Here is a 23,643-nt window from a genome sequence, read left to right as displayed (position 1 = left end):
AAGTTTTACTTCTATGTGTCTTGCTGTAGGTTTAAGTGGCTTAGTGTTCTTTTGCTTCTTGTACTCCTATATACAGTTACTTCAAGTTTGGCAAGTTTTCTTCTATTACTTCATTAAATAGTTTTTCAATTGCCTTTCCTTTCTATTCTCCTTCGGATATCCCTATGATTCTTAGCTTACTTTCCCTCATAGTGTCAGATAATTCTCCAAGTGTTTCTCATCCTTTTACCTTTGTGTCTCTCCTTTTCTATCTTGCTTCTTTTGTCTTTTTCATCTTCAAGATTACTGAGTCATTCTTCCATTTGGTTTATTCTACTTCCAATTAATTTTTCACCTCCTCCATTGATCTTTTTATGTCCTACAATTTGTTATTTTCATGTCTAAAGTTTGTGTTTCAATCTTCTTTTTCTTGACTATGTTTTCCATAGTTTTTATTTATTTTCCTGAGTTTTCTTTGTTCCAACTATTTAGCTTTCTTAATTATGACCATTTTGAAATCCATGTCTGATAAATAAATATGCTCTTCCATGTATTTGTGGTTTGGTTCTGGGGTTTTGTTTTCTCTGTGTGTTATATTATCCCTCTGAAGTTTTGGTTGGCTGTTTGTGTTTTTCTTTCTCCAACAAAAATGTTGTTTACTTTGGGGTTTGCTCTACTGCTCTATTTTAGTTTTAGGGTTTTGTTTGTTGTGTGTGTTTTGTGTGTGTATGAATCTTTCACTCCTACTATTCTAGGTGTTTACTTGATTGTTAGCCCAACTGTTGGCCTTGTAGTATCTGTGGTCATGCTACAACCTCCCCTGAAGCACTTCTGGACTTGTTTTTGGTGACTGGGAGGGATGAGAAGGCATTCAGTCAAGTGCCCCAACTGGGAACATAACCTACCCAGGACTGGTGGCTCTGGACCTGGCTCCAGTGGCAGGGTGAATAGAGTGTTGTTGATGATCCCCGATGAAAGGTGAAACCTGTGTTTTCATATGTGTTCCTAAGGCATTGGAGACTGAGTGCTGGGTGGCTGTACTTCCCAATGGTGACTAGGGGCTGGCCGTGAAAGGTGAAGCTCAGTGTAGGATATGTGTCTGATCCTGAGGGAGTGAAGGTTGAGAGTTCGGGTGGCTGCACTTCCCAAAAGTGGACAAGAACCTGATGTAATACTTTTTTTTTAAGATTTATTTATTTATTTGTACAGAAGTGGGGTACAGGCCAGAGATGCAGAGGGTGAGAGGATTCACCAGGGACAGAGTGGGGAGTAGAACAGGCAGATCGACGAAGTACACTGCTGAGGGGAGCAGCAGGCAGGTCAGGAGAGGTCTGCCATACCATGTGGTCACCTCTGGGGCAGGCGGGAATCGAACTCATGCGGAAGTGACTTTAGCTTCTTAGTGCTGTGCTTTAACCCGCTGCACCACCAGGGAGGGCCAGATGATGTAATACTTTTTAATGGCCAGTTAATATTGGTGGTAATAGTCAAGTCATAGTGCTATTAACTGACGATCACTTGCCTCTTAAGCTAGATATACTTAAAAATTATTATCTTTTTTTGTTATTGGATGTGGTTTCCTAGTTGAGCTACTTGGAGCCAAGAAATAAAACATGGGTTAGACTTGCCAGTCTTTTAACTTTTATAAAGATGAGATTTATGCATGAAAAATAAGAACAATGAAATGACTTTGTCATGCTTCCTTGAAAAATGATTCATGTTTGAGGTTTCACCAGATAGTGGTAGAGCAAGTTTATATGTAAATATATGTTCTGTGGCTGTAGTAGCTTTTAGCAGCTCTCTAAGTATTACTTTAAGCTAACATGTAAATTGCAGTTGTGCTCATCAGAAATAATCAAAATAATTTCAACATCTGTTGAGAAATTATTAATTTTGACACTGGAACTGGTTAAAGAATGTTCATATACATGGTGATAAGTTCAACTTGTAGGTGGAACTTTGAGAAAAGTAATGAGAAGAACCTGGCAAAGGAACCCAGTTGCTACATAATGGGGAAGGCAGGATGCTTCTATGTTAGTTTTCTGTTGCTCTGTAACAAATTGTAACAAACTTCCTGGTTTTAAACATCACACATTTATTATCTCAGTCTCTGTGCATCAGGAACTGAGGCATGGCTAAGTTTGATCTTCTGCACAGTTGCAATCAAGATACTAGCTAGAGCTGAATATTCATCTGTCGGCTCATCTTGGGAGGAGTCCATACACAAGTTCACTCACTATATTGCAGATTTTTTTCTTATTGGCAGCTTCTTTAAACTCAACAATGAGGGGGAAAACCCTGGAATAAATCAGCCAGCAAGAAAGAGTCATATAATGCATGGTAGTTTTGGGAACGACATTCCTTCACCTTTGCTACATCATATTAGGTAGAAGCAAATCACAGTTCCTGTCCAGACTCAATGAGACAGTATCCCTCAAAGACTGACTACAAGTAAAATTGGAAATAATAAGTGCACTTTAGAGTCTGTCCATGACACCTTCCTATGAGATTTGATTAATAATAGCACTATTAGTTATAACAACAATCACCACATTTCTTTAGTTTTATTTTGTGCCAAGAAGTATGCCACACATTTCACATGAAGAATGAGACATAATCACTTCTGTGGTAGTGATGAGTAGTAATCATTATTAATATTTCTCCTTTTGAGGAAAATGAAGTTTAGGGAAAGAATTTGAATATCTACCTCTGAACTTTTAGCAACAAAACATACAGAGTTTTCATTTAATGTAATGGAGAGAGCAATTTCTCTTTCTCTTACTTTATGAGATGTTAAAGATGCATTTTCTGTGTTACAGTCCTCATCCACCACTCCTTTATATTTGTTTAAATTTAGAAACATTCCTTTTTGTGTTGGTACTTCTTTGTTCAGTTGGCTCTACATTCCCCTCAGAGGAACCTGGGAAAGAATTTAAAATAGGGTGAAAATAATCAGAATAATGTAACTTTCAAACAATATAGTGTGACCTGTGAGAGTAATATCACTTATTAGCATATTTTTTAAATGGAGTAGTACTCACTCCTTTCACACTACATGATATTGAGAGGATTAACAAATTATAGATGGCATTGCATTTTTCAAGAATAGATTTCATAATGCTCTTAGGTTTGACAGCTGAGACTATGTGATGATGGACCAGAGCCCTCTGTGGAGTAAATAAAACCCAATGGAGAACATTAACAAAACCATAAAGATCACCATATTGCATAGGGTTTTTCCAGCAAGGGCTCAAGTTCTCATGCCAGTCTGTCTCCAGGCTGACTAATGCTTTCATCCCTGAATCTCATCAGTGGCAATGAGCCTGAAGGACTGCATTTGGGTGGCAATAATGATGACGTTGCTAGTTTTTATAAAACATTTTTAATAACATTAATGTTTAAGTGTTAAATATTTTTTGAATATAGACATTTTCACCAATTTATGTGACTAAAGCAAGTACTTATGTGGATTTTTTGCTTCATCATCGTGATAATACTGCTGGGGTCCCTGCTGGGCTAAAGAAGCAGTTCTTAAGTTATCAGATGAAATTTAAAAAAAAAAATTTGTCTTACCCAATATTATTATTTTTCCTTTGCCTTTCAGGCTGAAAGTCTTTAATTATAGAAGAAATCCAGACTCATAATGATACTGATCTCTAGAAACTTAGGCAAGACACAGGCTTTTGGACTTTTCTATACTATAGGATCAGTCAGTTATTGAATTTATCAATAGGTTGTTGGAGGGATTACTGTGGTTTCAGTTACCTGAAACAATATAAAAAGCAGAAGTATGTTGTTTGAGACCATTTCTTTTTTTTTCCGCAGCTAAAATTGCAAAGGTGTTTCTGTACAGTGAAGAGAAAAATCTCAAAAGTTTTACCAGAAGAAGCCTCCACTGGACTCTATGTTAACAAAATTATTGCTGAATACTTGACTTTGGCATCAAAAGCTCAGTTGGCTGGAGCTGAGGGACTTTTATTCCTTTTGATACAACTCCCAGAGTATTAAGGAGAGGGCAGTTCCCGTAGTGTCATTTGGTGTTGTGAGGCACAACATTCAGGTTTCCTGGAGTTCACCAGAGGAGAACAAGGTGGGGCCACTGCACCAGCACTTGAGAAATAACAAGCAAATGCAAAGAAGGAGATAAATTGTTGCTTTCAGTCTGTTTTCTCATCTAGAAATTGGTCATAATGTCATTATATGCGGTAATAACAAATAGCCCCAAAATTTCACTGACTAAAATGGCAAAGGTTTGTTTCTTGCTTTGTGCTGAGAGCTTAATAAGACTATCAAGGCACTCTGCTGTATTATCCTCAATCAGGCTCCCATGCTGATTGACTTTACCATCTGGAATGTTGCCAACAGCCATGAGCTAGGCACAAAGGACTTTGGCAAATCCTATAGGAGCTCTTAAATACTTCTAGACAAAAAAAAAAGTATCCATTCATATCTCCTTGGCCAGGACAAGTCATATGGCTGGCCGCATCCCACTTCAAGGAAGAAGGAAGTATTATCTCATTATGCCCATCCATGGAGGTAAACTGAAGTCTTGGTGAATGCCCTTTTTAGACCCACAGTAGTACTGATGTCTTGTGATCATCACCCCACACAGAGGTTTTGGCAGGGCACCACATATATAGTAAAAGACTAGAGAAAGTTGAACCCACTGAAAAAAGATTGTTTTCATAGTTATGAAAAAATGGGAGATTATTTTAATTATCTATAATGTACTTAAATCTGTAAATCAAAAATCTAAACATTTGTATAAACGTCAACTAGCAATAATAGAAATAATACCTCTTTTTCCTGTTTAGTTGTAATTAGCATATTACCTTCTGGAATGAGGTTTTACTAGGATATATATACTTAGGTTATTGTTATATGGAAGAACCATATTTGAGCTAGTCCCTGTCTTTATGAAACAAAATGATTAAAGCCACACATTCTCCTCGATTAAAATATGCTCTCTGTAAATTGTGAAAACTTCTTGGAGTGGTGAGAAGCACTGACTTAGTAAGAATAATGAAATGTGATAATAGAGTTGGGCCTCAGTTTACCAGGCCATCCTGTCAGGGCAGGAATACATTGATTACAAGCATTAATGGCTTTGACTCTGTTATCACCCTCTCATCTCCTACTTTTCCTGTACTAAAATACCACATTCCTGGGTTTGGTGCTTGTAATGTTTAATGAGAGCTGTTTGACAAGGATGTCTGTTGGGTTCTTTGGTTCCTACAGGTAGTGACTTGCTCCCCCTTGCAATGTTGTTTTGTGAGAGTTGCTCCAATTTTTCCAGCACTCAGCTTGGAAAACTTCAGGTGGCTTCTATATCTTTGATCTGGTACAATGAATGTGAAAAGAATGAATGGGTGAAGAAGTATTTGAGATGCCTTAAGGGGATTTGTGCAGATGAATTTTATTAGGCATTTATTCAATCTAGAACCTAACAGTTTTGATAATTGCATTCCTTTCACTTGGAAAAGTGTCCCCAGGATACCTCCCTCCTACCTCTTCTTTTCTCCATCCCTACTTTTACCCTTATTCCTTACTCTCCAGCAGAGTAGTCTATCTGGGAGCACTGAAAACCTATCCCTTCAAAGTAGGTGACAGTGCTGCTCCCATTCCCATGGAATCTAGTGTAATATCTTAGACATTATAGGTAATCAAAACACATCAATTACTTAAAGATAAAGATATTAAATTATTGAAGTTTTCCACCATTTTCCAAAACATATCCATGGGAAAATATGACTGTAACCAAATATCTGGAGTTTTTTTCTTCAATATATTCTTGTTGCAATGGACTAAATGAACCCTTAAGTTCCAATATATCTTGCTTTTTTTCTCTCTCTCTCTTTAGCTACAAGCACTGTTGCATCTCACTGAATCATTAGGCTTCCTCTTGTCTCCTGTCACTATTTGTTCTCTCCAGGCAGACTCCAGTTAGAGGCAGGCGCAGAGGTGTAGTAACAGATATCATGTTCTTGTGATCCTGGCATGAGGCACCTGCTATCTCTACAACCTGGGAAACCCCAAAGGATCTTACATTTTAGGAAGCTCCCAACAGTTCACAGGGATGCTCAGAGTTCTGTTAGTGCTCATCAGCTGATCATGCATCTTTTTCTTCTATAAACACTTATGCATCTACATTTTAAAGATTTGCAGTTTCTTGTCTGTCTTGGTAGTAGTAGTGGACTATTGCCATGTAAAGACTGTGAAGGAGGAAGAGTAAGTGAGGAACTGATTAAGGGGAAGAGTGAGCTCTTTGAATTTGTAGAGTGAAAATCCCAGAGGGCTGACTCTATTGTAGAAAATCAAAAAGGAGGAACCAGCGGAATGGCAGTATGGGCAGGCGTCAGAAACCAGATATTGTCCTCTGATTACATTAAGATCTGCAGTTAGCAGCCTCATGAAGGTGTTAGTTAGGAATTCCTCTGTTCATATGTACATAACACACACACAATTAGAAGATGACAGTAATGACAAAAAGTTTATGGATATTCTCCAGGGAGGGAAAAGAACATAATTTTGCTGTTGTAATGTACCAGAGAAATATGACGCTTCTTTGTCTATTGACAGAAATTGTCTGAGACACTGTCATTTTGTGCACTTCTGTTGTTCCTTTTAAAGTGTGATGGGTCATGGGAAAAAAACGTAATTCTAATTTCATATAATGAGTACTTGTGGCCCTTTAGGGTGTCATTCTTTTTGGGAAAGCTTCCATGTAAACATGGCTTTTACTGAGCTTTCACCATTGCCTCTGGAGCTATTTTTTTACTATGTGTTTGGTCTTGAGTGACAGTTATTTGATATTTTGTCTTGTCCCTGAGAACTGTAATTTGTATCACTATTTCTCTAGAAGTAACGATCTACGGAAATTCTTCGTTGGCTAATGCCAACAACCTTGTCGCCACTGATCTTGTTTCTGGTGCCCGAATAGCTCCTAGTATTACATTAATATTGATCAAGCTGGCGGTGAGAGTCGTGTTCACAGGTGTGATCTCTGCCATGATTTATACTGATGCATTTATCAGGCTTTGTCAAGTACTTTTATTTTACATTAAATTGAGTTTAGTGTCATATTCTGCTTCTCCTTGAAGGCATTTTGTCTTTGTCCATAACTTTTGACTTGAAAGTCTAGCAGTTTTAGGAAAGAGGGAGGACTTTGAAAATTATGGGTGAGAAGCCTCACCTTTGCCCTCCTGCTAACTTCCCTAAAAGCACAATACTGGCAAGTACATATGCTCTTGGCATTAGTGAAGCTTCTTTTGAAAATGAAATTAAAATTCCTCTGCTGGACAGGAAATTAGTCAGGACTGAATCTAAGTAGACAGTGACATAAGATAGACTCCTTGTTCTAATGCTGATGAGCATGTCATTATTATGTAGATGAAAATGCATGTACAGTCACAGGGGAGCCTGGCAGGGAGAGAAATGATAGAAGTGAATAGTGTCCTTACGATTTTAATTCTGGCTACAAAATGTGTTTATAGCAGCTGCTACTTCTTAGTTGGCTTCATGATTAAAACTTGTCTGATAAATGGTGCTTTACTCATTTCATAACGCTTCTAGAGCACCCTCAGTGAATCATATGACATGCTTGCTCTAAGTTGTGCCATACCTGGCCCTTGCCTTCCAGGAGTTTACAGTCAGACGGGGAAGGATAGTAGAGAGTGGACAGTCTATAGATAACCGGTCAGATAAGAAGTACTGCCATACCACTTAGGATTAATTGGTTGGAAAATAAATGTAACACATCCCAGCAAACTTAAAAAAGGAATGAATTGATATAAGTGAAAAGGAGCTTGAAAAGAATCTAGAGATACAGGCTGCAGTAACTAAGGGTTTGTCTTTCTAGGACCCTCCAGTGAGGTGACTCCATCAAACCTTGGGTCCATTCAGTCAAAATTCAGAGAAAAGAAAAAATCTACTGGGGCATATGCCACTTCTCAGGGGATAAAAGAAAACTTAGTTGAATCCACACAGACAGTGCAACAGCAGAGAGACCTCTCTCCGGAGAGAATAAGCATTAAAAAACAGACTCAGATTTTCCCAGAAATAGCTGTTTCTGTGTCTCCTGAGATTGCCACCTATAAGCAGGTGTATGTTTATTTGTAGCACCTCAGTGTGAAGGTCATGCTAATCTGATGCCATAAACTGTAAATATCCTATACAGTGCCTCCAGTCACTAACACCTGTTCCCTTCTCTTGATCCCAGTGTGAGCAATCTCACCTCATGAGAGAACATGAGGATGTCCAGGAGCGAACAACACTTCGGTATGAGGAACGCATCACAGAGCTCCACAGCATTATTGCTGAGCTCAACAAGAAGATAGACCACTTGCAAGGCACAACCATCAGGTAGTTGGATTGAAGTTCTGGCTGTTTCTCTGTCCCTTTGAGCTGTACCCTGGTATTAAGATGTTTTATTTGTAACTTATATAATTGATAAAATACTTCCTCTTTGCTTTCATAACCATGTACTTTCCCCTCCATTATTCTGTTCTGAGTTTGATCCTCTGGATAATCCTGGAAAGATAGACAGGATGGGAGTTATAATCTTTAGTTAAATCAGAAGTTGAGTGAAATATTTTATCAACCAGTTTTGAATGGAGCTCCTGATCAGCACCTTTACCAGCCCTTTATCCATCCAATTTGCTCTAGACATGTAAACTATGTGTATCTCTTGGGGATTTACAGAGATTTACAAATGTAGTTTATAATTAATCATTGTAGAGCCTCTAGAAATTCTAATAAAACTTTGAGTTTACCCCAACTGACTTAACCTCTTACAAATCGCTAAGGTAGGGGGCAAGATTTTACCCATGTTTTACTGTGAAAAACCTGGGGCTTAAAAAATATTAAGCAGCTTTTATTTACAATTGGAAAAACATGGAAGCAGCCCAAATGCCCAAAAGTAGATGACTGGATTAAAAAGATGTGGTACATATATACAATGGAATATTACTCAGCAACCAAAAAACAGAAACACATGTCTTTTGCAGCAACTTGGATGGAGCTGGAAAAGATCATGCTTAGTGAGATAAGCCAGAAGGAGAAAGAAAAATACCGGATGGTTTCGCTCATAGCAGGAGTATAATGGACCAGGCGAGAAAATAATAAGAATAATGAACATCCATATACCAGAGACATTTTGTGGGGGTGGAGCGGGGAATGGCATCAAAAACGGGGGGGGGGTTGAGAGGGAAGTGCACGGGACTATGGTGATGGAACATGGGTGACTTGGTGATGGGAAACCCGCAGGGATTACAATTGAGATGAAAAAAAAAATGTACAAAATGATGTAAAAATAAACTGTTAAAAAATATTAATCAGCTTCTTTGAATTTACATTTATAAGAGAGTAAAAGCAGAACTAGAACCTACAGTGTCTGTGTGTTCACTTAATTTTAACTCCTTACAAAATTCTGTGAGGCACCCTGTCTTCCTTGTTTCTCAATTAGCTGGCCCTTTGGCTGCCTGCCTACTAACTTTGTGTATCTGCCCTACTGTTCAGAGGAGGCATTTATTTTAAGTGACTCAATAAGCCATAGATAGCACTTTTTTATCTCCCTGTCTATGTCCAAGGACAGCCAAGTGCCAGTACTTACCTTTATGGAGAAAGAATGCTTTGTTTGATGAAAAATTGTTCAACCCACAATTAAGACAGTGTTAGATGCAGCCTTAAACTCTCCCTTTAGAAATCCTAGGTCAGAAGAAACTTTGGATGAATTTTGTAACAACTCTAGAGACTCCACTAATGACAGGGCTACTTGCTTACAGTAGGATTAGGCCTCTGCTTTCTGAGAAAAATAATGGAAACATTTGCATGAAGTTGGAGCCATACAAGAAATTTCATATTCAATTTAGAACCTCAGAGATTTAAATTGTAACTTGACATTCAGAGTGATTGTAGGTTAGAACTTCATGAACAGAATATAATTTTCAGTCCCCCGCAAATGAGTATAGCAGATTTAGAGGAGGCTGACAGACATCAGCAAGTTTGTAATTCCCATTAAAGCACTTAAGAAAATAAAAAAAAAGACTCAAAATTGTTTTATTCCCTTTGCTTCTCATTGTTTGCATACAAAAAAGCTACATTTTTTTGTATATTGTTTTTGTATATGCCACATTCATGTATTTATTATTTTAGTAATAGGTAGAAATTGCTTTTTTGTGAAATACTTAGGGTTTTCTATATATATCATCTACAAATAGTAATCATTTCACTTTTCTTCTCTGATATAGATTCTCTTTAATTCCTATTTTTGTCTGATACCTTTGTACAAAACCTCTAATACTAAGTTAAAGAGAAGTAGTGACATTGCATATTATTGTCTTTTCCTGATCTTAGGAGAAAGCTTCTACTTTTTCACCATTGATTACTTTGTTGAATTTGGATTTATAATATATCATCTGTATTATGTTGAGGTAGGTTCCTTCTGTTCCCATCTTGATTAGAGTTTTACCATAAACAATATGGAATCTTATCACATGTTCTCTCTGTACATATTGATATTATCATATGATTTCTATCTTTCTTTTGTTAGTATGATACATTTATAAAGCCATCCTTTAGGATCAATCCCACTTAATGGTGATGTATAATGTTTTTGGTATATTGTTGAATTTGATATGCTACTATTTTGTTGAAGATTTTGCATCAATGTTCATCAGGGATATTGGTTTATATATATATATATATTTCTGGTGCTATTGTAACTGTATCCCCACAGTCCCCAGAGACCACAGGACAAAAAGTCTTTGTTGTGGCTGATGTAAGCTGGCCTCAGCCCACCACCTGTTGATAGTCCCTCTTACCCAGCCTTAGCAACATTGGCTCCAGCTCTGGCTCCCTGGAGCCAACTGGCCCACAAGCCTGTGCTGAGCTAACTGGGACAGTCTGGACATTCCCCCCTTTTATACCTGACTCTTATTCTAAAATGGACCAGTCAGGTGCAAGCTCAATTAAGTAATTAGTTATTCATATTTAAAAAATGGAAAACAATCTGTTAGCTGTTAAACAGCCTAATCAAAACACTTAGGATTGAAAAAAATGTCTAATCAGACTTGTGGAATAGAACACCACGAGGGATATAAAGCAGAACAAGAGACAGCTTTATTCATTCTGCTCATGGCCTTCAAAAAGATAGCATTCATTAGACCACCTTTGAAGAAGGTTGGCAGACAACCTCTAGAGAAAGAAGAACATCAAGTATGTCCATGGAATTCAGAGAACCTCCATGGACTTCCAGACCTCAGATCTCCATAGATTGCACAGAGACTGGGCTGCTACACCTGCCTCCAACCTTACCTCTGACATGGCCCACAAGGAGCACTGTCAGGCTTGGCCAAACATCTGAGAGAGCTGGTATGCCTGTGGTTCTCCGGCACCATCTCCTGGTGCTGTTGGGTTCCTCTCTGTCTGGTCTGCATCCAACCCAGTCATCAATTGCTGTTGTGGGCTGCGGCTGTGTCATCTTATCTTCACCTCATCTTCCAGGAGCGGCCTTTGTTTGAGATTTCTAGACAAAATTTGGGCTGAGACAGCTGGCTGCCACAGGGATTACAACCAAAATGAAAAAATGTACAAAATTAAGAATGATGTAAAAAATAATAATATATGTTTTGTAAAAATGTACACAAATTAAGACCTAGAACCCCAGTGGATTTTACCTACTAGTTTTAACTACCACTAAAGGCAGAAAATAAAAATAAATTCTCTCCTTTCTCCCAAATCAACTGTTTGTTAAATAAATGCTGTTGTTGTTGAAGCACCTTGAGCTTGAGAGCTCTTGCACATGGGTAAAAACCACTGCCAATGACCTGTTTCTGTCCTTTCACTCTATTTTAGCCCCTTGGCACAGATTAAACACTGTTTGAGATCTGTCTAACTCTGTTTAATACTGTTTCAGTTTGACAGAAGCCACACTCACTGGGGCTGGTATGGAGGGCACATCCACAGATGGTGGGTTGAGGCTGGGTGCCTTGGATCCATGAACCAACTTTTAGTTTCATTGATTTTTTTGGACTGTTTTCCAAACTTCCATTTCACTTATTTCTGATTTGACTTTTATTATTTCTTGTCCTCTACTGGCTTTTGGGTTATTTTGCTGTGCTTTTTCCAGTTCTTTAAGGTGGAAGATTAGGTTGTTTCTTTGAGTTATTTCTTGTTTCTTTATGTGAGCCTATAATGCTATATATTTTCCTCTTTAAACTGCTTTTAATGTGTCCCATAAGTTTTGGAGACTGTGTCTTCGTTGTCGTTCTTCTCCAGGTATTTTTAAATTTCTTCTTAGATCTCCTACTTGATCCATTGGTCCTCTAGTAGTGTGGGTTTCAGTCTCCACGGGGTAGGTGGGTTTCTTGCCTTCTCCATATGGTTTATTTCTAGTTTGATTCCTTGATGGTCAGAGAAAACAGTTGGTATGATTTTGATCTTAGTGTATTTATTGATATTTATCTTGTGACCCAATATGTGGTCAATCCTAGACAATGATCCATGTGGATTTGAGAAAAATGTGTACTCAGTTTTTCTGGGGTGCAGTATCCTATAGATGTCTGTTAGACCCATGATGTCCAGGTCCTTGTTCAGAGCTTTAATGTCTTTACTTATTTTTTGTCTTGTTGATCTCTCTATTGTTGAGAGTGGCATGTTGAAGTCTCCTACTATGTATGTGTTCTCTCTGATATATGTTTTCAAAGATGATAATAGTTTCCTGATATATTTTGATGCTCCTTCATTTGGTGCATATATGTTGATGATTGTTATATCTTCTTCTTGTATTGTCCCCTTAATCATAACGAAGTGGCCTTCTGTGTCTTTTTTAACCTTTTTTAGCTTGAAGTCTATTTTATCTGATATAGGTATAGCTGTTCCTGCCTTCTTTTTTGGTCCATTTGCTTGTGTTTTATCCTTTTATTTTCAATCTATTTTTATCTTTTGTAGTTAGATGTGTTTCCTGCAGACAGCAGAATGTTGGGTTCTGTTTTTAATCCATCCTGCAACTCTGTGTCTTCTGATTGATGAGTTTAAGCCATTTGCATTTAGAGATAATATTGATATACTGGCACCTACATTTGCCATTTTGGTCTTTTGTATTTTTATTCCTTGTTTTGAACTGTTCTTGTTCATTCTTCTGTTGGATTTGGTTTGAGAGTTTCTTGTAGTATTTTTTGGAGTGGGGTTTAGTCATGACGAAGTTGTGGAGTTTCTGTTTGTCTGAGAATGTCCTTATTCTTCATAGAGGAAGGAGAGCTTTGCAGGATAGAGTATTCTTGGTTGGCATTTAATGCTTTGGAGTTCATTGAGTATGTCCCTCCACTCTCTTCTTGCCGATAGTGTTTCATTGGAGAAGTCTGATGTCAGCCTGATCAGTTTCCCTTTATAAGTTATTTGCTTCTTACCTCTTATCATTCTCATTATCTTTTCCTTGTCTTGTATTCTTGGTAGTTTCACCAAGATGTGATGTGTCTTGCTGTATTTCACCTATCGTCATGGTAGTTTGCTGTTCTTGCTTCTTGGATGTCTACTTGCATCTCTTTCTTCATATTAGGGAAGTTCTCTCTACTGTCTCTGTGAATATTTTCTCAATTCCTTGGCCTTTCTCTTCACGTTCTAGGATACCTATAACTCTGATATTTCCTTTCCTAATGGTGTCAGATAGCATTCCTTTTTCTTTTTACTTCTCTTTATTTATTTATTTTAATTCTCTTTATTTCTGTGTCTTTGAGGGTGCTGATTCATTCTTCCATTTCATCTGTTCTGTTTTCATTACTTTTCCCAGTATTCTTTATCTCCTCTAGTGGCCTTTTCATCACCTGCATTTCTTCTATTTCCTTTTTTAAGGTCTTGTTTTCTTTCTTCAATTTGCTGATTGTTTGTCTCATAACTTTTTTTCTTTTTCATTTCTTTAATTCATTTCCTTGTTTGCATTCTTCCATTTCTTGATGGCTTGCCTCATCATTTTTTTCCTTCTCATCTTCTTTCTGTTTATTTGTCATGATGATTCTGAATTCTCCATCTGGTAGACTGAGCAGTTCTTCTATTTCTTTGGTGCTTTCTGGTGATTGATTTTTTTTGTGGTGAATATTTCCCCTGTGGACTTGCTTGGGTATTTGTTTGTCTTCTTTTACCTGTCGTATATTTTCTAATACGTTCTATTCACTGAGACACGGTGTTGCTATTACTGACCAGCATTTTTTTCTTTTGTTCTTTCTGGGGTGGCTTAGGGACTTCCAGATACTTCAGTTGTGGAGGACATTCTGAGTTGTGCTTTCTTTCAATATCTCCTATTTTTCCAGCCCCCACTGTCTGTCATCTCAGCCTGTAACAGTCAGGGGTCTCTTGTGGTGTTCAGCCTCTTCCAGTAACACGTTGAGTCCTTGTCTCTGGAAGGTGCCTGTTGATCTTTGTAGCCTTCTGATGTCCGAGGTTCCCTCTATGCTTGGATGTGCCCGGGGGGTGGGGGGGCATGTTAGAATTGTTGTAGGTCTCCCTGGAGCTGGGCTTGTGGTTGAGTTGGTCGCTGATTTTGTTTACTGTCTCAGCACTGTGAGCCTTTCTGGCTCACAAGTCTTCAGGCCTCTGGTGTGGGAACAGGAGATACAGGAGTGCAGGGTGTGCCAGAAGGGCTGCAATCCTCCCAGCTGAGCAGGCTGCCAGTCCTCCTTCAGTGCCTCCAGGGCTCTTTTTGCACTCCAATTAGTCTCTCCCTGAGCAGTCTTTCTCCACCAGGGCTTTTCCACAGTTTTTGTGGGAAGATGCAGTAAGCAAGTAGATCCCATAGCAAGTCTCACCATCTGAGGCACTTACTAGGGCCTCTCTATGCTAGAATGTGCTCATGGAGGATCGAGAGGATTGTTAAAATTGTTGCATTTTCTCAGGGTTGGGCCTGTGGTTGAGTCTTATCGAACTGTTTTTTTTTTTTTTTCTTATCCCCCCTTTTACTTCTCAGGCTTTGTGAGTCTTGCTGACCATGCCTTAAAAATTGAACCAAGACCTTACACCCTAATGTTGCCTAGTCTCAGTTCTCTGCTGTGGGAGGCGGGAGATAAGGAGAGCGTTAGAAGTGCCCCATTTTCCAGTCCTCCTCCCCACCTCCTGGGCTCTAAGTGCACACTCTGAGCAGTTTTTTCCCCGCAGCTTGAGTTCCACTCACCGAGCTGAATTGTCTCAGTTTATCTCCAGGGCTTTAGCAGCACCAGGGCAAAAAGCAGCAAGTTTCCCTCTGCAGCAATTCCTAGCGCCTGGGTGCCTGGATGTTCCCAAATTGGAGCTCCTCTATCTGAGCTCCCAATTGCTCAGTCTCCCTCAATTATCTTCCTTCTAGTGAGTCCAGGGTGCTCTCACTTGGGTTGAGACTTATAGGTAGTCTACAGTCCATTTTTAGTCTTATATTCCTGTGTGAGCTTGGATGTAATGATTTCGCCGTTCACTGTGCCGCCATCCTGCCTGATCTCCCAAATCTGTGATCTTGGGCAACTTGTATCCTTCTAGTTTGCCTTTCACCTCAGTAATGGTATGCCTGTCTGAGCTGGGATCCAGGTGCAGGTTGAAGGTAGGAAACTGTCATTTTTCTTTATAATGGACCATTATGTCTTCTTTGAGTGCAGTTGGAGGTTGATCAATTCTTTTAATTTTAGCTTTTCAGTGAATTTGTTTACCCTTCCTTCTGTCTTGAATGTCAAGCCTGCTGAGAACAGGTTTCACTGCTTCATTTCCTGTTTCCTCATTAGCCCACTGCTGTTTGAATTCTGACATTAACAACATGCCAATTTTTTTGCTGTGAATTGAACTGTGTCCCACCCCTGCCACCACCATCACCACGGAATTTATATGTTGAATCCCTAGCCCTACTTGGAGATGAGGCCTTTGAGGAGTAATTGGTGAAATTGCAGTAATGTAGGTGGGCCCAGCATGACAGGATTAGTGAATATCCCCATAAAAGGAGACCAGAGAGCTTCTCACTGGCTTGTTCTCTCCCCCTGACATGTATAAACAGGTATCTGCATGCCAACAAAAGAGCCAGTCTAGAACTTACAAGAGACTAAATTTATGCCTTTTAGGCATGCTAATGTGTGGTATTTTGTTACAGCAGTCAAAACTAAGACACTCTGTTTAAAATTAATCAATGAGTTCTTAACTGAAAACTCAGTGACATTTTCTTGTTACTGGTCCTTTTTTGCAGTATTTTGACCCTAAATACTCCTTCCCTTCTGGTATGTTCTTCTCAACCCTTTAGAACTCTAGTTCTACTTTTCTGTCCTAAAGACCCATCTTCATCCTTGCTTCTTATCTTGGGTTCATCTCTCATTCCTTTCATCTTTAATTGCTGCAGCCCTAAAGCACTGACCTCTCTTTTCAGTGTCACCTCTGCTTCTACTCAATTCTTCTATTTCCTTATCTAAAAAATAAGAAAATGTGATAAAGTCCAAAATCTTGATTTGTTCTAACATAATCTGATTTGTATGATATCCTGCTTGCATAATGATCCTAACCTTTCTCTTGATCTTTCAGCTCATACTTCTATCTGCATGCATCTGTCTGTTCACCTTCATGTTGCTGTATTGCAAACACAGTATAAACAGAACTTCTTTATCTCCCAGCAAAACATGTTATTTTGATTAATTTCTTGACTAGAAAGTAAAATACAATGAAATAATAAGAAAACCCAGAAAGACAAAATTTCTCTTTTTGTTTTCCTATCTAGTTTTGATTAAACCCTCTTTTGTGATATAGAAGTTTTGAATATGGATCCTATGTCAATTCTTGGATTCATTGAGAATTATATATAAGAGCATTTCAGAACCTCATTTGTTCAGTTAATCAGCAAAATTTCATAGATGAATCTGATATTCTACCCCCCATGCTATATGTAAAAAAATGAGAAGAGGAAGAATTTAAGGAAGATCCAAGACTTTACTCATCATTTATTTACTGCTATAAATCCTCTAAGAGATCTGAATGGAATACATTTCCTCCTTACATATAAGTAATATTTGTTCTTTAAAAGAATGTTAACCATTTCAGGACTGTAACTGTAAGAAAAAGAGAATACAGTTGTAGGGTAAATGAAGATGCTCAGGCTTTTATGCCAGTAGCCTCTGTGGCTAGCATCTGCAGCCTTGAATGAGGAGCATACTTGGGAGCATGGCCTTGGGGTACACATGCCTGATGGTGGACATCTGGTGTATGGTGTGGGCATGTGTGGACACAGCCTAGAGGCTGAAGATATAAGGGTGGTGTCACACAGAGAGTGGGAGGGCTATAGTGGAATGACTATAAGAGGATGGGTGACTGTACAAAGACAGGACCATGAAAGAATACCAGAGAAAAGGTAAATATTTGCCAGGAGCTGGGAGGTCTGCCAGTCTCACACCCTCTACCCCCACATACCCTTCCCCTCCCCATTTGTACTACAGTAGGCCAAAATAAAAAACAAATAACAAACAAAAAAAAGACCAATTAAGGTAAACCAGGTTAGTTGGACATAGTTGACTGCCAAGGCAGGCAGATGTTCATCCTGGGTCCTGTTCATAAACTACTCAAATCCAGTAACAAAGCATGAAAGTACACCCCAAAAAGGAATAGACATGGGAATTGCTAATAATACAATCTTTTTTAGCAAGTGCTGATTTCATTGTACTTTAACTTGATGTTTGGAAAACAAAAATTATACTTTCATAGATTTCACTTTTTTCTCTAGCCAATAAGTATAAACAGTAAAAATCACAATAAAAAAAAAATACCATGTTAGGGCCCTCCCTGGTGGCGCAGCGGGTTAAAGCACAGCACTGAGAATCTGAAGCCACTTCCGCATGAGTTCGATTCCCGCCTGCTGCCTTCCCGGGAGGAGACCACATGGCGAGCCAGACCTCTCCTGACCCGCCCGCTGCTCCCCTCAGCAGTGTACTTCGTAGATCTGCCTGTTCTGCTCCCCACTCTGTCTCTGGTGAAGCCTCTCACCGCCCCCTGAGCCTCTGGCCTGTACCCCAGTTCTGTATGAATAAATAAATAAATCTTTAAAAAAAAAATACCATGTTAGATTGTTGTTTCATTGGTATTAGACTTAGGAAATAAGCTGTGCTACTAACTAGTTGCACAATCATGGGTAAGTGGCTTAGCATTTTTAGGCTTCATTTATCTTATTTATAAAGTGAAAGCATTGTTCCTATTTTAGATGGTCTCTAAAATCCCTTCCACAGTGCTAGTCAGTGACTTTCTTACCACAAATAATCATTACACTGTGATCTACCAAATTAGGAATGGTCTTGTTTGCTTTGTTGTTTAAGCTTCTAACAAGCATTAATCATTGCAATTCTAAGTAGAGGAAGGTGGAAGAACTATGAAATAATTTATATTCCAAAGGTAAACAACTGAGAACTTTGTGATTCTGGAATTAGTAACTGCAACAACAGCTAATCATATCAATGCTTATCATTGTATCAAATTTCTGTTTTGTAGCATAACATAATCACTACTTAGACCTTTTCGTGTTTTCTTTCTTTTTATTACTAACATTAGCAGTTATTTCTTTAAGAGGTATTTTATCTCTCCAAACGAAGCTATTTACAATTGAAGGAAGCAAACTATAAAATTACTTTGAGATGCCTTTGACATTAACTACTCACTTTTACCAGCTCAGTGACACTACTTTGCAGAGTATCCTTTAAAACACACTTAAATTCTTGCCTTTGTAAAATTCTCCTAGACTGGAAGAGCAGTTTGAATTTGTGCTCCATTGCTCCAATGCTCCTGAATTAGAGTAGAGAGAGAAACCCCAACATCAGTCTTCAACACATACTGTGAACTCAAATGGGCTATCTGCTTTCAAAGCACCCTGAGATACCACTTTTGTCATCTCCTTGTTCAGTTCCAACTTCTTTTCAGAAATGATGCAATAATATTCAGGCATTGGTAAGGATATGCAGCTCCATGAACTTTTTGTCATTCAGTGGGAGAAGCAATAAGTATCACACACTTTTCTCTAATATTCAGACACAATTTAATGTTTTATACCTTATCCTTTGTAGCACAAAACACCACCTAATCTGGCAAGGTTGTTTTCCGCTGCTAATTATTATTTACTTTGTTTTCATGTGTTGTTTTTTCTGTAATACTCATTATTATCACCACAGGGATTGTGTTCCAAACCCATCTCCCCCCTGTGGACTTTCTTCGCTTCCCACCTGCTTATTTTATTGTTTCCATGCAAGATCATGGCAACATTTGCTTCTTCCCCTGAACTCCTAAACTTCACACATTTCTGTTTCTTTTCACCAACTCTGATTGTCAATTCAATAAATTCTCCTTTTGATTGAAATTGCCCCTCTAGAAGTGGCCTGAATGTCCTTCCAGTCCCATGTCCCATAATACAACCCCTCTGGCTTCAGCTGTACTTAGCTCTCTGAGTTTTACATGTTCATATTCAAATTCTTCAAAGTCTCCTCTGAGTCTTTGCATGAGCCCTCTAGCCTCATAATCTGTCAAGAATCTTCTTATCGTGAGAGCCCACCAAGAAGTCTTCCCTGATCACTAGTTGTCTGCAGTCTCAGATATGTCTCCTCATCCACCTACAGCATCCTTCTTAAGTTAGAATTACTGTAAATATATTTGTCTCCTAGAATGAAGGAGCCATCTTCTTTGCTTTCCTATCATTGTTTTGGTGTTTGAATATATTGAACAAATATTCTTAGTTTGCATTTTGTAGCACTGAAAATCTTCTTCCTGAAACAACATTTCTAGTATGATATAATTCTCTTTTAGAATGACCTCTGACTCAGCTGGGGATATTTATATGATCAGCAGTTTCCATTTCTCACCCTCTCTGATCTATTCCTTTATAAACTTCATCCTAATAACCCCAGGAGTAATACATTACAAAGCAGATTTGGCAGGTACTATATATTCTGGGTCCTCCCAAGGTAGGAGGGTTTGAGGAGGGTTTTAAAGATTTTGAAAATGTCATTTACAAAACATTTATAAAACAGCAGCATTCATATGGTTTTCTTGGCTGTACAACAGTCTTGGTCAGGCTGAAACTGATTATATCATTCATAATCCATGAAATTTCCACTAGACTCAAATCAGAATTTTAAGTGTTAGTTGAAAAGCAAGCTGATATATCAGGGTATAATTACCCTTTGGACCACAAGGTCAACCCTTAGGAGTATTTTTAATTGTTTTCTTTCCAAATCTAATTATTGTTAAATTTGCAGATGCATAATAATTAACTTCTTCAGAGTATATTAGCATATTTTTTTCCTTTCACCACTCTGATTACTATATTTTCACATTTGGAGGTTTATCTCTGTTTTAAGTCTTCTCATCCTTCTGGGTGGTTTTATTTTTAAAATACTTATAATCCAGAGGCTTAGCTGACTTCCTGCTTTGGAAATATTGGATTTATTATGAGAATGTACAACTCTGGAAAGTTCTACACATTTCTTTAATTTGTAGATTTGTCACCCCAGCTTAGATGGCATTTGCTAGTACTCTTCATCCTTTTTCGCCCATAAATTTCAGTGGGGAAGAAGTCTAATTCCTTCAGGAAATCTTAAAAGAGTGAAGTATGAGGTAGGCTCTAGACAAATCCAGAGCAATCTTTCAGTTTCACACACTGACCATGATGTGAGTGTCTATATATTTGGGCTAAAAAGAAATCTGGTCCATGTGTTATAAGTAGAGGAAAGAGTGTTCTCTCTATTTTATCTCATAATATATGTTTCTTGTACTTAAAAGACATTTCCTGTAGGGCTTTGTCTATAGGTGGTTGTTGACTCTTCTTTCTTTCTCAGAGAGGAAGATGAGTACTCAGAGCTGCGATCAGAACTCAGTCAAAGTCAACATGAGATTAATGATGATTCCCGAAGCATGGACCAAGATCAGGCCTCTGTCTCCATCCCTGAAAACCAGTCTACTATGGTTACCGCTGATATGGGTGAGCCTGTCTGCCATTACTACAAAACCAGAGTTTGGTTTCTGCATTGTGACAGGAATTTTAGAAATAATGACGCAGCTCAAGTTGAAATTTAATTAATGAAGGAATTTGGTGACTAGAAGAAAACATCCATTTTAGTACCCTATATAGAGTATTGGTGAAATGAAACTGAATAAACTTCCTGCTGTGTGTGACTCAAACATATGTCACCTCTATGTGAAAATTCTAGAAGTGGGGACCAGTAAAAAGACTACTGCAGTGTTCCAAATTTAATAATAAAATCAAAATGATGATGATAAGAACAGAAAGAACAGAATGGATAGTGACATACTGCAGAGAAAGAACCAAAAGGGCTTACAAATACTGGGTAAAGAAGAATCCAGTATGCCTCTTACCATGTAAGAGAATAAATACATTCCTTAGCAAGGATGTTTAGTTGAGAAATGAACTGGGAAATATGTGATTTTTGAGTTTGTAGAGAAATGTCCATGTGGGTATACATGGCATCATATTTTATTCATTTAAATATTTTGATGGAGTTTGCAATGGTTTACACTGTTGTCTGTATTTTACAAGTATATGATTCCATACATCAAGTGTTGTTGCCATAGCCCATTTGTATTTTAAACTGAAGATCATGACCCATGAATCTTAAACTTACATGAAAAATGAAATATTTCAAAAATAAAAGGAAAGGAGGAAAAAAATACAATAGTATTGTATCTGTGAATGTGTGTGTGTGTGTGTGTGTGTGTGTGTACAATAACCTATCAAGTGATATATTCCAATCTGGTGGCATTCAAAATCTTGAAAAACTGCTGGTTTACTTGAAGATGCCTAATTGGACCTTTGGAGAGAATGGGGTAGAGAATACAAGCTTTGAATTTCTGATACAAGGAGATCTTTATTTTCTGAAGGATGTGGAGTCAAAAAAGGCATGATATCTGACAAAATGATCACTTGTAGAACAGATGGAAGAAGAACCAGGAGAAGGAAGAGTAAATATAGTACAACTTTCACAGAACTTCAAATTCAGGAGAGAAATGTTAATTAAATATCGCACATCTGTGTTTAAGTATAAACCTATGTAAGTTCTATAATATTGAGGAACATAATACCATGGGTGTATGTCAAAGGAATCTGATCCTATTTAGGATTTCTAGGCTATGTTCCTCTAGAAATTTGAGCAGAGTTCCGAGGATAAATAGGAAAGAAGTAAATCAAGAAGGAAATGGCATTTGGTGAGGAGAGATACATTCAAGACAGTGAGCTATGATAATGATATGCAGAGGCACAGAGTTGTGAGGTAAAGTCTGGAGAGGTTAACAGGATTTAGATCATGCAACGGACCTTGACCTTTACTCAAATACCCAAAAGAAACCACTGAGAAAAAGGCTGGGGGAAGGCTCCACAAACAAAATGTGAGCAGTATAGCAGTACAGCTGCCTACAAGGCTGCTGAATTAGAGGCCAGCAGTCCCAAGCCTCCCTTTCAGAACTGAGTAAGTGGAGGGAGGGCTCTACCATCAAGGTAATCAGTGGACCATAAGAACTGCAGACCTGCGTGTTAGTCTGTTGGAAGCAAGTGTGACTATGCAATCCCTTTTTATAAATGAGTAAAGGCAGAGAGAGGGCTGTGCAAACAAAGGTGAGCAGGAAAATAAGGGACTGCCTAAAGGTTTTGGAGACCAATGACCTTACATGTCTCTATGTGGAGCTAAACAAAGGCAGAAGGAGAGCTCCAAAACAAAGATTCAGATGGGCATGTAGGGGAAGAGACCAACAGCACCACAGAGGCCTGGTTATCTTCAGGAATAGTGACCTCTTTCCTATCACAGCATTGCTGTCCTCCTGAAGTCTAACATGATAGTGCCAGACTCAGTCTGGATACCAGTACCTGGCATCCCAGTAGAAGAACTCCAAAGAGATGCCTGCAGTGTCAGTGGCACAGTGATAGGACAAATTAGAAAACAAACAACAGAGCAAAAGACAAATACAAATAAACAAGCAAACCCTCTGAGGAAGGACATACAGCAAAAAGAAAATCAGTCCCAGAACTCAACAACAGTGAAATAGAAGAAATTCTTTCCCTGCTATTTCAATTTGCCATCATTCAAACACATAAAGATGAAAAGGGAAAGGATGATTTGAGGCATATAATTAATGAACTGAAGAATAAAATTGAATCTATGGGGAAGAAAGGAAACATAATATTAAAAAGATTAATGGAGGAGCTAAAGAACACTGGGAAAATCATGAAAATAGAATTGATGAAATAGAAGAATGAATCAATACTCTTGAAGATACAAATATAAAAAGAACCCAAAAATAAAGGAAAGAGAAGTACAATGGGAAAAAAATGAAGGAATACATTTAGAACTATCTGATACCATGAGGAAAGGAAATAAAGACAAATGAGTTATAGGTACCACAGAAGGTGAGGAGAGAGACCAAGGAATGGAGAAACTATTCACGGAGCTAAAAGAAGGGAACTTCCCAAGCATGAAGAAGAAAATAGATAAATCGAAGCAAGAAGAAACCAAGTTACCACAATGAAAGAAAAACTACAGCAAGACACATAATAGTAAGCCTTCCAAGTGTCCAGTACAAGAAAAAAAATAATAATAAATAATAATAATAAAAGCTGCAAGGGGGAAGAAACATATAACCTATAAAGGACATCCACTCAGGCTAACTTCAGACTTCTCTAAAGAAATACTATGG

General features: G+C 38.2%; 1 protein-coding gene across 2 annotated transcripts in view; it reads left to right on the top strand.

The window, feature by feature from the left end:
* MCC (mutated in colorectal cancers) overlaps nt 1-23,643 on the top strand; it is a 312,445-nt gene that overhangs the window by 194,464 nt on the left and 94,338 nt on the right. For both annotated transcript variants that reach the window (XR_001145197.1, XM_004678375.2), the window contains exons 3-4: nt 8,198-8,340; nt 20,778-20,920. Coding sequence is in view for 1 of the 2 variants with exons in the window: in XM_004678375.2 (XP_004678432.1) it covers nt 8,198-8,340; nt 20,778-20,920 (286 nt within the window). In the remaining variant the exon portion in view is untranslated. The remainder of the gene's footprint in view (nt 1-8,197; nt 8,341-20,777; nt 20,921-23,643) is intronic.

This window comes from Condylura cristata, unplaced genomic scaffold (genome assembly GCF_000260355.1).
Source record: "Condylura cristata isolate star-nosed mole 26May11 unplaced genomic scaffold, ConCri1.0 scaffold00007, whole genome shotgun sequence".
Taxonomy (NCBI): domain Eukaryota; kingdom Metazoa; phylum Chordata; class Mammalia; order Eulipotyphla; family Talpidae; genus Condylura; species Condylura cristata.
Note: the sequence above shows the minus strand (reverse complement) of the source record. Positions and strands in the feature narration are given on the sequence as shown.